Source organism: Pipistrellus kuhlii, unplaced genomic scaffold (assembly GCF_014108245.1).
Source record: "Pipistrellus kuhlii isolate mPipKuh1 unplaced genomic scaffold, mPipKuh1.p scaffold_m20_p_1, whole genome shotgun sequence".
In the NCBI taxonomy this organism is placed as follows: Eukaryota; Metazoa; Chordata; class Mammalia; order Chiroptera; family Vespertilionidae; genus Pipistrellus; species Pipistrellus kuhlii.
Genome location: NW_023425404.1, coordinates 52,195,051 through 52,208,820, shown reverse-complemented (window position 1 = coordinate 52,208,820; position 13,770 = coordinate 52,195,051). Strand labels below are relative to the sequence as shown.

Genomic DNA, 13,770 nt, shown 5'->3' with positions numbered 1-13,770 from the left:
TGTCCATTTTATATTTTAGTTGTATTTTATTGAAATAGTTGTGTGCGGCTGCGGTAAGGTGTTTACCTGTGCAGCCATCTTGGATCCTCTCAATTTTAGAGATTTGATTTTAATATAATTTTTGTGCGACATTTAATCTCTTTACTTGGTTTTATATTATATCTTTGTCTTCTTAGGAGGGATTCCTGACCTTTCTTTTTAGAGATCTGAAGATCTGTTCTAGATTTCTTCAAGTTTCTATGTCTTCTTATTTCTAGGTGGAAATTCAGAAGGTCCACTGAAAAACCGTTCTGCTTTCTGCAGTGATAAGCTGGATGAATACTTGGAAAACGAAGGCAAGCTGATGGAAACAAGCATGGGTTTCTCTTCTAATGCTCCCACATCTCCTGTTGTATACCAGCTTCCCACTAAGAGTACAAGCTACGTACGAACACTTGATAGTGTACTAAAGAAGCAATCAACCCCTTCCCCTTCTACCTCTTATTCTATAAAGCCTCATTCTGTATCACCTGCATCTCGAAAGGCAAAGTCTCAAAACAAACAGGCAACTTGCAGTGGACGAAGCAAATCATCTTATAAATCCATTTTGCCACACCCTGCGTCACTAAAGCAGAAGCACACTCATACTGTTCCAGGAGACAAGGTTAGCAAGAATTCTTCAGGCACCAACTCAGAAAATCAGGAGAATAACTTTGTTGTGCCAACTTTAGATGAAAATACATTCCCAAAGCAAATTAATTTGCGACAGGCACACCACCAGCAGCCGCAGCCACAGGGAACTCGCCCTCCAGGCTTGTCTAAGTCTCAAATGAAGCTAATGGACCTGGAAGACTGTGCCCTTTGGGAAGGAAAACCAAGGACCTATATCACCGCAGAGCGAGCAGATGTGTCTTTAACAACTCTGCTTACAGCTCAAGTAAGTTATCTGTTGTTCTCCAGAAGCATATTTTTGGCTGTAAAAAGTTACGTTAATAAAAGGAATGGGGTTTTTTAGCAGGAGGCTTGGGCATTTAGTTTAGTGACAAGGAGGTGTCTTCTACTTTTCTTTTTTATCAACTAGATACTTATGTGTAGATCCCTGTTGTTGCATAGGAAGCAGTACATTTGTGTTTTTGGATAATATTCCTTTTCTTTATAAAGGCAACTGACCATTCTGAAAGTCTCTAATTTTATTCTCTAGTATCTGGGCAAGTATATTTGCTGATCTTTTTAAAATAGCTTTGAAAATTCTGCTTAAAAGGTACTAAATCCCCCTAAATCCAAAAAAAATTATAAACCTATGTAGAAAAAGCTTTTGTCTCAAAAAAACATTTTTTAATTCTTCACCTGATGATATGTTTTTTATTGATTTTAGAAAGAGAGAGAGAGAAGGGGGGGGGAGAGATGGGGGGAAGTGAGAGAGAAACATTGGTTACCAGAGAGAGAGAGAGGTGAGAGAGGTGAGAGAGAAACATTGATTGGTTACCTCCTATAGGTGCACCAACTGGGGATCAAACTTGAAGCCTGGGTATGTGTTCTGATTAGGAATCAAAACCATACCCTTTGTTGCAGGGGACAACACTCCAACCAACTGAACCACACCAGCCCAGGCTAAAATTTTATATTAAGAATTGTTATTTGTTATTGCTTCACCTATCTTAGCTTCTGTTAATGTAAAATGACCCAAGAAAATGAAGATAATTTTCTTGTCATGAAATTTCTGTATCTTCCCCTTTTTAAATTCTGTGACTCTTCTAGAGTTGTTGGGACTAAATAAAGTGTCCTTTATTATTAATCATTTCTAAAGACTTTTATGCAGGTATGTTATTCCTTTTTTATGTATTATCATAGATTAGGTAATTTTTATATTTTTATTTAAAAAAAGTATATATTTTAGGCTTTGTGGGCCATGTACTCAATTGTAGTTTCTCAACCCTGCTGTTGTAATGCCATGGACATTATTTAAATGAATAAGCCTGGTTGTGTTCCAATGAAACTTTATTTATGAAACAAATTGGATTTGGTCATTGCGTCTTAAGTTGTCAACCTCTGACCTAGAACATTATGTGTGATTTCTATTGATGATAAATTCATCTTTGTTGCTAATTTGGCTCATAATTAAAATATTCTCTTGCTTGCCTGTGCTATGCATTGGAATGGAAGATTGCTCTGAGTTCTGTTAAATTCATGTCCTGTCATTTGAATTGGCCCTAATCTTGTAATCGTAGTATTGAGTGCTCACACACAGAAGAAGGCAGACCAGCATATGACTGTAGGTTGGTGGTGGTCCTGGGGAATGATTTAGTAGATTTACAATTTTCTGCTTTCACTTTAGGCATCTCTCAAAACTAAACCCATCCACACAATCATAAGGAAGCGGGCGCCTCCATGCAACAATGATTTTTGTCGATTGGGTTGCATATGTTCCAGTCTAGCTTTGGAGAAGCGCCAGCCTGCTCACTGCCGCCGACCAGACTGCATGTTTGGCTGCACTTGTTTGAAAAGAAAAGTTGTCCTTGTAAAAGGGGGATCCAAAACTAAGCATTTGCAGAGGAAGACTGCTCATCATGATACAGTATGTTATGATACTTTGGGAGATGAGCAAAGGGAAGAAGTGGAGGGAGTCAAAGAGGAGGAAGAACAATTAAAAGAGAAAAAGAAGAGAAAGAAGCTGGAATACAGTGAGTAATAAGACTTAAAACGGTATAGTATAATTTTTTTTAGAAAAGTATGGTTTGAAAACCTATTTCAAGTAGTATTAGTATTTCTTTAATACTGATCTATGATCTAATAAGAATTTTGAGAAATTCTTACCATCCTTAAATGCTCTTTCTGTATGGCATATATGCTACATACACGCTTTTTTTCAATGACAAAAGATGGCTTTTTTTGTATGCGAAATTTGAATCAGTATTTTATGTGGACTCCCAGAATGCCTTTGACACTTTGTTTTTCTGTGTCTTTCTCTTAGAACTCCAACCTCAGTGTTCTTTTTATATATAGATGATCAGTATAATTCATTATATTCTCTCCCTCAGCTTTATTTAGGTTTATCTTCTATACTAATAAAAGGGTAATATGCTAATTAGAGCGGATGTCTTCTGGACATTCTTCGTCCTTCCGGGCAAAGCCGTGGTGGCTGTGAGGGCTGAAGGCAGGGAGCTGTGGGCCCAGGCACTGCGAGGCCTGGGGCTCAGGCAAACAGTATGCTCAGCAGTTGTGAGACCCGGTGGCTGCGAGGCCTGGGGCTCAGAGCAGGGGGTTGATAGGGGCAGTGTCTTTCCCTGATCATCCTGGTCGCCTCCTGTAGAGGAAGGCCAGACTGCTCTTAGGCCCGCTCCCCATAGGTCTGGTGGTCAGTGCACATTATAGTGAGAGATTGAACTTGCTCTGCAGGAGGTGACCTTTCGGGTGATGGGGCAGATTGGGGGATGGCACCTGGTAGCTGCTGCCCCCTGATCACCCCCCCTCCTGCTGTCAGCTGGCACTCACCTTGACTGGCCTGGTGCCACCTGCTTGCCTGCCCTGCCCCCTGCCAACCAGTAGTTCTGCTGATCGATCAATTTGTATATTAGGCCTTTATTATATAGGATTATTTGAAGTAACTGGGAATGCTGGTCATTCACATATTATATAATTTTAGGCAAAGATTTTTGGATTTTTGGCTTAGAACCAGCTACATCCTCTCTGAGGATTGGCTATTAAAATGCAAAATACAATGTTTGCTCCTCTGTAGTTGTCTTTTTTCTTGGATAGTTAGTTTGCTTAAATAATAAAGCCTCTTAACCTAGATCCTCATTTTGTTTTCCTTTGTGTGTAGAACTTCTTGATAGTATGATTTTATCTCTGTTGGGTTTCATTGCCTTTTTATTGATTTTTTTTTTTTTTTTTTTGCTCCTATGCTGAGTTCAGGCTTTCTTTTTGTTAATTCTCACCTGAGAATATATATATTTAAAAATATATTTTTATTGATTTCAGAGAGGAAGGAAGAGGGAGAGAGAGATAGAAACATCCATGATGAGAGAGAATCATGGATCAGCTGCCTTCTGCAAGTCCCCCCTGGAGATCAAGCTCACAGCCCTGGCATGTGCCCTTGATCGGAATTGAATCTGGGACCTTTCAGTTTTCAGGCCGATACTCTATCCACTGAGCAAAACTGTCTTGGGCCTGAGAATTCCCCCCCCCCCCCATTTATTTTTTGAGAGAGTGGAAGGGAGAGGGAGAGACAGAGAGAGAGAGTGTAACATCGATGTGAAAGAGACACATTGATTGGTTGCCTCCTGCACATGCCCTGACTGGACCAGGTATCAAACCTGCAACCCAGGTATGTGCCCTTGATTGGAATTGAACCCACGACCTTCAGTTCATGGGGGCCCACACTTTAAGCACTGAGCAAACTGGCTAGGGCCAGGCTATCTTTTGAATACAGTTTAACATCAAAGGCAATAGAAAGCTCAGTTTCTGGAACCAGATTGACTGGGTTTTATCCTTGATCTGTCTCTTCCTGTAGTGAATCTCAGCTTCTGCAAAAATGGGAATAATAATATCTCAAGGACTGATGTGACAGTTCAATGAGTTAAAACATAATTAAATTCGCAGAGTTTGAACATAGTAAGGTCAATAAATATTTGTTGTAAGATTTTTAAAAAGTGGCCAAAACTGGTTTGGCTCAGCTGTAGAGCGTCGGTCTGCAGACTGAAAGGTCCCAGGTTCGATTCTGGTCAAGGGCATGTACATTGGTTGCGGGCACATCCCTGGTGGGAGGTGTGCAGGAGGCAGCTGGTCGATGTTTCTCTCTCATCCGACGTTTCTAGCTCTCTCTCTCCCTTCCTCTCTGTAAAAAATCAGTAAAAAATACATTAAAAAAAAAGATTTAAAAAAGTGTAGTATGTAATGGTTATCTTTCTTGGATTATAAAGAAGGCTTTTTCTGACTCGACTAAATATAATAGCATCTCCTGTTAACTCCTCATTAACTTGCTACATTTTTCCTTAACTTGCTACATTTTTCTACATGGCACTTATGATTTGATATTAAATGTTTGTCAGTTTGTTTTCCCCTACTGAATTATAACTGTTAGGGCAAGTACTTTGTTTTATTCAAAGCTGTATTCATTTGGTGCATAAAACAGCATCTGATTTATAATATTCAACACATATTTTGTTAAATGATGACTAGATTAAGGTGCATGAGGGCAAATAAAGGTTTTTTAGGGGGTATCTGTTTGACTTTAAAAAATATATATATTCTTGATTTCAGAGGGGGGGGGGGGAGAGAGAGAGAGAGAGAGAGAGAGAAACATGATAGATGAGATAATCATTGATTAGCTGCCCCCTGCACACCACCTACTGGGGATCAAACCTGCAACCAGGGCATGTGTCCTTGACCAGAATCAAGTCTGGACGCTTCAGTCTACAGGTTGATGCTCTATCCATTGAGCCAAACTGGCTTAGGGCTGTTTGTTTTAATGAGTTAACTGCTTTTTATGAGGGGGAGCATATTTTACATTGGCAATGCCTCATTGAACTTTTGTTGCCAAAGATATCTAAGATTTTAGATGCTTACTGCTCTAGCCGATTTGGCTCAGTGGATAGAGCATTGGCCTGTGGACTGAAAGGTCTTGGGTTCGATTCTGGGCAAGGGCACATACCCAGGTTGTGGGCTCAATACCCAGTAGGAGGGTGTGCAGAAGGCAGACTATCAATGATTCTCTCTCATCATTAATGTTTCTATCTCTCCCTTTCCATTCCTCTCTGAAATAAATATAAATTTTTTTTATTTTAAATAAAACGTTATGCTTCCTTTTGTTAAGCTATATGTGAGACAGAGCCTGAACAGCCTGTTCGACATTATCCATTATGGGTGAAGGTAGAAGGTGAAGTAGATCCAGAACCAGTTTATATCCCGACGCCTTCTGTCATTGAGCCTACAAAACCATTGTTGTTGCCTCAGCCAGAAGTTTCATCTACTACTGTGAAGGGCAAACTGCTCACTGGAATTAAACCTGCACGGACATATACTCCCAAACCTAATCCTGTGGTAAGTGGAGTTTTATCTTTTATTGCAGGTTGCAAATATCATTTGTAAAGATGATGGATTTCAACCAATTTTTAAAAATTATTTTCCTTTTTATTTTTATTTACCCCCATTTTCATTTATCCCTCTCTATACCTTCCTCGACTTCCTGCCATACTCTCCACAATCACTACACTGTTGTCTGTGTCTATGAGTTATTTCTTTTCTGTTTTGCTCATCCCTAAACCCGTGGTGGGTAAACTGTGGTTCGCGAGCCACATGTGGCTCTAAGGCCCCTTGATGTGGCTCTTCTACAAAATACCACGAAATGGTGTTAGAAAAAGTTTTTAAATTTAGTCAAAAGACATTTCAATCATTGTACTGTTGATATTTGGCTCTGTTGACTAATGAGTTTGCCGACTACTGTCTAAACCAAATTTTTGGTTTATATTCTATGAATCATTTTACTTTCAGGTAATTTGCCTATAAGCCATCTCCTTTCTGATTTAATTGGTTTAGTTGCTGGCACTTTAAAATGTCACAAAAGAGCTGATACCGGTTTGGTTTAGTGGATAGAGCGTCAGCCTGTGGATTGAGGGGTCCCAGGTTCGATTCCGGTCAAGGGCACGTACATTGGTTGCGGGCACATCCCCAGTGGGAAGTGTGCAGGAGGCAGCTGGTCGATGTTTCTCTCTCATCGATGTTTCTAGCTTTCTATTCCTCTCTATAAAAAATAAGTAAAATATATTAAAAATAAAATAAAAATGTCATAAAAGAGGTTACTAGTGTAATTCTTAAATATCACCAAATATTTTCTTTAGGAAGATTGTATAAAGATAGGCTTTCTGAAAACCTGACTTGCAAAATTCTGTTTAACATATCTTATTCCTATAGTATAGTATATTGAGTAATTGAGAAGTAGTACATGTTACTGTTAGAAAACCATTAAGAAAAAGCTTAAAAAAGTAAGATTTTTTTTTTTTATTAAGTATATTTTATTGATTTTTTACAGAGAGGAAGGGGGAAAGAGAGAGAGAGCTAGAAACGTCGATGAGAGAGAAACATCGACCAGTTGCCTCTTGCACAACCCCTACTGGGGATGTGCCCGCAACCAAGGTACATGCCCTTGACCGGAATCGAACCCGGGACCTTTCAGTCCGCAGACTGACGCTCTACCACTGAGCCAAACCGGTTTCGGCAAAAAAAAAAAAAGTAAGATTTTCTTAAAACAAATTTTTTTACATATAGTAATAACAGTAAAGTTCAAGATTCCAAATAACAGTGATTGTAATATGACTGTACGAAGACGAACGGTAAAAGAACTGATAAGCATTCCTGATTACTAAATTCATTTCACCCTCCACAGTCCATTAAATTGGAGAAAGAACTTTTAGTGCAGTGCCCTTCAGTGGGTCTCTGTACCAGTGCTGATCAAAATCTGTTAACCAGATTGTGATAAAATAAGTACATATAGAAAATAAGAGTAAAATTTAGAAACTTTTATAGCAAGTGGATAGAGATCTATTAAATCTAATAATGCAAAACTTGTGCTTATATTTTGGCCTTTGTTTTTCTAATTACTATTTTGCTTTTTTCTAGTAATTGCTTTTGTATTTTACAAAAGTATTCGTCTATGTTAGACTATTAATTAAGAAATGTAGTTTACCACAGATCATTTGAGAAACACCGATATTATCTGAAGGATAGGGAGAAAGAGATATAAACATCTCTGATGAAAGAGAATATATGATTGGCTACCTCCTGCACTTCCCCCACTGGAAATTTAGCCTGCAAACCGGGCATGTTCCCTGACCAGGAATTGGGCTGTGACCTCCTGGTTCATAAGTCGACACTCAACCACTGAGCCACTCCAGTCAAGATGATCAGAATTTTTTTTTAATTTAATAAAAATTTATTGTTCAGATTATTACAATTGTTTCTCCTTTTTTCACCCCATAGCTCTCCTCCACCTGGTCCCCACCTCACCCTCTGTCCTTACCTCCCCCCTCACCCCACTGTCCTCATCCATAGGTGTATGATTTTTGTCCAGTCTCTTCCCATACCCTCCACTCAGATACCTCTTTCCCCCTGAGAATTATTAATCCCCTAGCATTTTATGCCCTTGATTCTGTTATATTCATTAGTTTATTCTGTTCCGCAGATTTTTAATTCACTTGACTTTTAGATTCACTTGTTGATAGATATGTATTTGTTCATAGTTTTTATCTCTACCTTTTTCTTCTTCTTCCTCTTTTTTAAAGTACACCTTTTAGCATTTCATATAATACTGGTTTGGTGGTGATGAACTCCTTTAGCTTTTTCTTATCTGTGAAGCTCTTTATCTGGCCTTCAATTCTGAATGATAACTTTTCTGGGTAGAGTAATCTTGATTGTAGGTTCTTGCTATTCATCACTTTGAATATTTCTTGCCACTCCCATCTGGCCTGCATAGTTTCTGTTGAGAAGTCAGCTGATAATCATATGGGTGTTCCCTTGTAGGTAACTAACTGTTTTTCTCTTGCTGCTTTTAAGATTCTCTCTTTGTCTTTTGCCCTTGGCATTTTAATTATGATGTGTCTTGGGGTGGTCCTCTTTGGATTTCTTTTGTTTGGGGTTCTGTGTGCTTCCTGGACTTGTAAGTTTATTTCTTTAACCAGGTGGGGGAAGTTTTCTGTCATTATTTCTTCAAATAGCTTTTCAGTATCTTGCTCATTCTCTTCTTCTGGCACCCCCATAATTCTTGAAGTTGTCCCAGAGGCTTCTTACACTATCTTCAACTTCCTTCTTACACTATTTTTTTTTTTCTGCTTCTCCGGAGGAGTGTCCTTTGCCTTTTTGTATACCAAATCTTTGAGTTGATTCTTGTGTTCCTCTAGTCTGCTGTTGGATCTCTGTATAATATTTTTTATTTCAGTCAGTCTATGTTTAATTTCTAGTTGGTCCTTGAGGATCTCGTTAAATTTATCAGCCTTTTCTAGGACATTCTTGAAAAACCTTATGACTGTGGTTTTGAACTCTATGTCCAGTCATTTGTTCCCCTCCATTTCCTTCGTTTGTGATCCTTTTCTCTGTTTCCTAATTTTTGCTGCTTCCCTGAGTTGGTAGGGTAGCTTTGTGTGCTAAGGTGTCCTATATGGTTCAATGGGTCAGCCTCCCAGTTACCTGAGGTGGACACTCTTGGTGCACCCCTTTGTGGACTGTGTGTAGAGCCTTGTTGTAGTTAAGTCTTGATTATTGTTGGTATCACTGGGAGGAACTGACCTCCAGGCCAATTGGCTGTGAGGACCCTCTGTGTCTATAATGGAAGAATTGCTATGCTGGAAATACGTTTATGGGGCAGGACTTGTTCCAGTAAGGCTTTGGTGTTCACTGAATCTGCCTCTTGAATGTGTCCCTTATGAGAGTAGTTGAAATCTGGTATCATCCCACACTGACCACTAGATACACTAGTTTCTGGATCTCCAATGGAGTGCATGTCAGCTACTGGCTGAGGCCACCCAGCAGGAGCTACAGCAGGAACTACAGTTTTCTCCTCTTTGCTTCGGATTTGGCAGTTTTGGAGCAGTCTGACTGGAGCTGCAGTTTATTTCGTTATTTTGCCAGAGAGCAGGCCATTTATATGCAAAAGCTGCTTTGTGTGGAGCCAGGGCTGGTTTGTAGAATGTGTGCGGGCGGGGCCTGAGGGCCGAGCGGAGGCTCAGGATGTCACTAGGCTGGGGTGTGGAAAACAGCGATGACTGTCTTTAGCCCTCTCTGCCTTTCTGCATTTCCAAGTCCCCGTGCTCCAGTGCAGCAAACAATGATTGCTGCACGCACCTTTGCAAAAAAGTCACCCTCACTTTTGGACCCAATGGCTGACAGACCAGCTTCTCCCCGTAGGCATCTGGGTCCCCAGAAACTGGATTTCAAAGTGATCTTCAATTTGTTTCCCTTTGGGTTGAAATAAAGCCATGCGCCCAGTCACCCACCACCAATCCGATTCCCATGCCTCCGTACCTCAGCTTTTCAGCACTTGTGCTCCATTCAGCCAGCTTTCTCGTGGTTCTGGGTGATAGACGTTTTGTCTTTTAAGTGTAGTTTTTAAATTGTTGTGTGAGGCGGCAGATTAGTTGTTTACCTTGGCCACCATCTTGGTTTCTCTCTGAAATTTCTTGATAGAGAATTCCTTCCTTTCTGATTGCCCTGAGTTTCGGCACATATGAACTATATTTATACTATTTAACTTTAAAATTTGCATTAAAAAATTTCAAGTGTTGTGATAAGAAAAATTAAACATCCTTTGCCTTTTGAAGTATAGGAGGCTCCCCACTCCAATCCCAATATTTGGAATATTTCATTGTATGAAACTTACAGATTCGGGAAGAAGACAAGGATCCCGTCTACTTGTACTTTGAAAGTATGATGACTTGTGCCCGAGTTCGAGTTTATGAACGAAAAAAAGAGGAACAGAGACAGCCGTCACCATCCCCATCCCCATCATTTCTGCAGCTCAGCTCATGTCATTCTAGTCCTGAGAACTGTAGTGCAAAGGTGAATTACTTATTGCATTCTTTCTCTTTTTAACTTTCAATTTCCTGTTGCTGATATTAGAATTTATATTACTAACAGAATAATTTGGAGTAAATCTTGTGAGACAGAGAAGGCTTACTTGATGTGTGTATCAATATATCTGTTTCTCTGCAAACCTATTTTAGAGAACAGTTTCTTAGGGTTGTTAAAAATATTACTCTTTTTAATGCTAGAGAAATTTTTAAAAGTTTAAACATTTCTAGTTTAAATTAAATTATCTGTAATTATCAGAATTTGTGTCTTTCCACATTGGTGAAATTTCCAAATAACTAAAACTTGGCCCATTAAACAGCAAATATTTTTCCTTCTTTAGTATTGATAGAATACAATATAAAATACTATATAAATTCTTTTCTTGGTGACTCAGTCATTATCAGGGATATTACAGAGCAAGTGTACTATGTGTTTTTGCCACATGTAATATGATAGTAATGCAGCTGTGTATATAGATATGAAGCTGTTGTCATTTTAATCTTTCTACTGTTTCAGGACTTCTTTTGGAAGATTTAATCTTATATCCTAGTCTTTAGTGATACTAAACATCAATATAAGTATTTAAGTATTTTTGTGTTATTTCTTCTTCAGGAGCCCGATGCTGAACAACAGCCCTCGAAACCAATTACCTGTGACCTCGAGGATGATTCTGATAAATCACAAGGTCAGCATGAAAACCAGATCTTAATTATTTGATAGTAATTATATATGTGTGGATTATAATAAAAATGAGAGGAAACTAAAATTACCAATCCATAATATGTTGACCTACTCTGTTTTTAGCTTCTGCTAAAAATAGAGATGATATAAGTTTTTTCCTGTTATTTGGTCTCTTTATCACTCCTGTCCTAAGAAATAAAATTCATTCATTGTTGTGGCATGTTGTTGCAAGAGACATTTAGGATTAAAGTCAGTGATTTTCTTTTTAATTTTATTTTTCAATTACAGTTTACATTTAATATTTTAATATTATTTTGTATGTTTTAGGTGTACAGCATAGTGGTTAGATGATCATAAACTTTACAAAATGTTTCCCTTGATATTTCTAATACCTACCTGGCACCATACATAGTTATTACAATATTACAATATTGTTGACTGAATTTCCTGTGCTGTACTTTATATTCCTGTGACTGTTTTGTGACTACCAATTCGTATTTCTTAATAATCCCTTCACCATTTTCAGCCAGTTCCCCAAGCTCCCTCTCCCCCTCTTCTCTGCCATCAGTCTGTTCTCTGGATATCTATGAGTCCATTTAAATTTTGTTTTTTCTTCAGATTCCACATATAAGTGAAATCATATGGTGTTTATCTTTCTCTGACTTATTCAATTAGCATAATACCTTCTAGGTCCATCCATGCTGTTGCAAACGGTAAGATTTCATTCTTTTTAAAGGCTGAGTAATATTCTACTGTAGATATGTATGTACAATAGCTTTTTTAAAAAATTCATTTTTGTTAATTCTCTCCCAAGGATATTTTTCCATTAAATTTTAGGGAGAGTGGATAACAGAGGGAAAGACAGAGAGGAATTTAGATGTGAAAGAAATACATCGATTGGTTGCCTCCTACATGACCCCTGACCGGGGTTTGGGCCAGGGAGGAGCCTGCAACCAAGGTTCAACATGCCCTTCACTGGAATTGTACATGGGACCCACCTTTGGTTCCCAGGCTGACACTCTAGCCACTAAGTCAAACTGGCTAGGGCTACATACTTTTTTATCCACTCCTCTACTGATAGACACTTGGGCTGATTTCAAATCTTGGCTATTGTAAATAACACTGCAGTGAACGTAGTGGTGCACATTTCCTTTCTAATTAGTGTTTTGAGTTTCTTTGAATATGTGCCCAAAAGCAGAATTGCTGGTCATAAGGTAGTTCCACTTTTAATTTTTTTTTTTGAAGAACCTCCATCCTATTTTCCACAGTAACTGCACCAATCTGTATTCCCACCAACAGTGCACAAGAGTACCCTTTTCTCAACATCCTTGGCAACACTTGTTTATAGATTTATTGATAATGAACATTCTGACAGATATGAGGTGATATCTCATTGTGTTTTTACTTTGCATTTCTATGATAATTAGTGACATTGAGCATCTTTTCATATATCTATTGGCCATCTGTATGTCCTCTGGAGAAATGTCTAGGTCCTCTGCACATATTTTAATTGGATTCTTTTGTTTATCTTTTGGTGTTGACTTATATGTTCCTAGTGTGCAGGTTGGGGCAAAAGTAGGTTTACAGTTGTATGTGAAACACAGTTTATTCTTGTATTATTACTTATTATATCAATTTTTTCTATCCATGAGTATGGTATATACTTCCATTTATTAGTATCTTCAATTAATTTTTTCATTGTCTTACAATTTTTTTTGGATACAGCTCTTTTACTTCCTTGGTTAAATTTATTCCTAGGCATGTTTTTCTTTTTTGAAGGTAGTTGTATATGGGATTGTTTTCTTAGTTTCTCTTTCAGATAGTTTATTAATGATATATAAAAATACATCTGATTTCTGAGTATTTTTTGTTGTATCCTGCTACTTTACTGAGTTTATCAGTTCTAGTAGTTTTTTTGGTGGAATCTTTAGGGTTCTTCATATGCAGTTATGTCATCTGCACATAATGACAGTTTTACTTCTTTCCAATTTGGATGCCTTTTATTTTTTGTGTAATTTCTGTGGCTAGGACTTCAGTACTATGTTGAATAAAAATGGTGAAAGTGAATATCCCTGTCTTGTTAGTAATTAAAAAAAAAAAAAAAAAAAAAAAATATATATATATATATATATATATATATATATATATATGCATATGCTAGAGGCCCAGTGTATAAAATTCGTGCACAGGGCCCGTGGGGTGTCCCTCAGCCCAGCCTGCACCTTCTCCAATCTGGGACCCCTGGAGGCCAGTCGGACATCCCTCTCACAATCCAGGACTGCTGGCTCCCAACTGTTCGCCTGCCTGCCTTCTTGATTACCCCTAACCACTTCTGCCTGCCAGCCTGATCACCCCCTAACCACTCCCATGCCAGCCTGATTGATGTCTAACTGCTCCACTGCCAGCCTGTTTGCTTCCAACTTCCCTCCTCTGCCGTCCTGGTCACTAATAACTGCCCTCCTCTGCAGAGTTGATCTCCTCCAACTGCCCTCCCTTGTAGGCCTGGTGCCTCCCAACTGCCCTCCCCTGCTGACCATCTTGTGGTGCCATCTT

General features: G+C 38.7%; 1 protein-coding gene across 1 annotated transcript in view; it reads left to right on the top strand.

The window, feature by feature from the left end:
* MGA (MAX dimerization protein MGA) overlaps nt 1-13,770 on the top strand; it is a 97,349-nt gene that overhangs the window by 42,540 nt on the left and 41,039 nt on the right. The window contains 5 exon segments of the mRNA XM_036445325.2: nt 258-916; nt 2,315-2,660; nt 5,792-6,018; nt 10,348-10,524; nt 11,149-11,221. Coding sequence (XP_036301218.1) covers nt 258-916; nt 2,315-2,660; nt 5,792-6,018; nt 10,348-10,524; nt 11,149-11,221 — 1,482 coding nt within the window.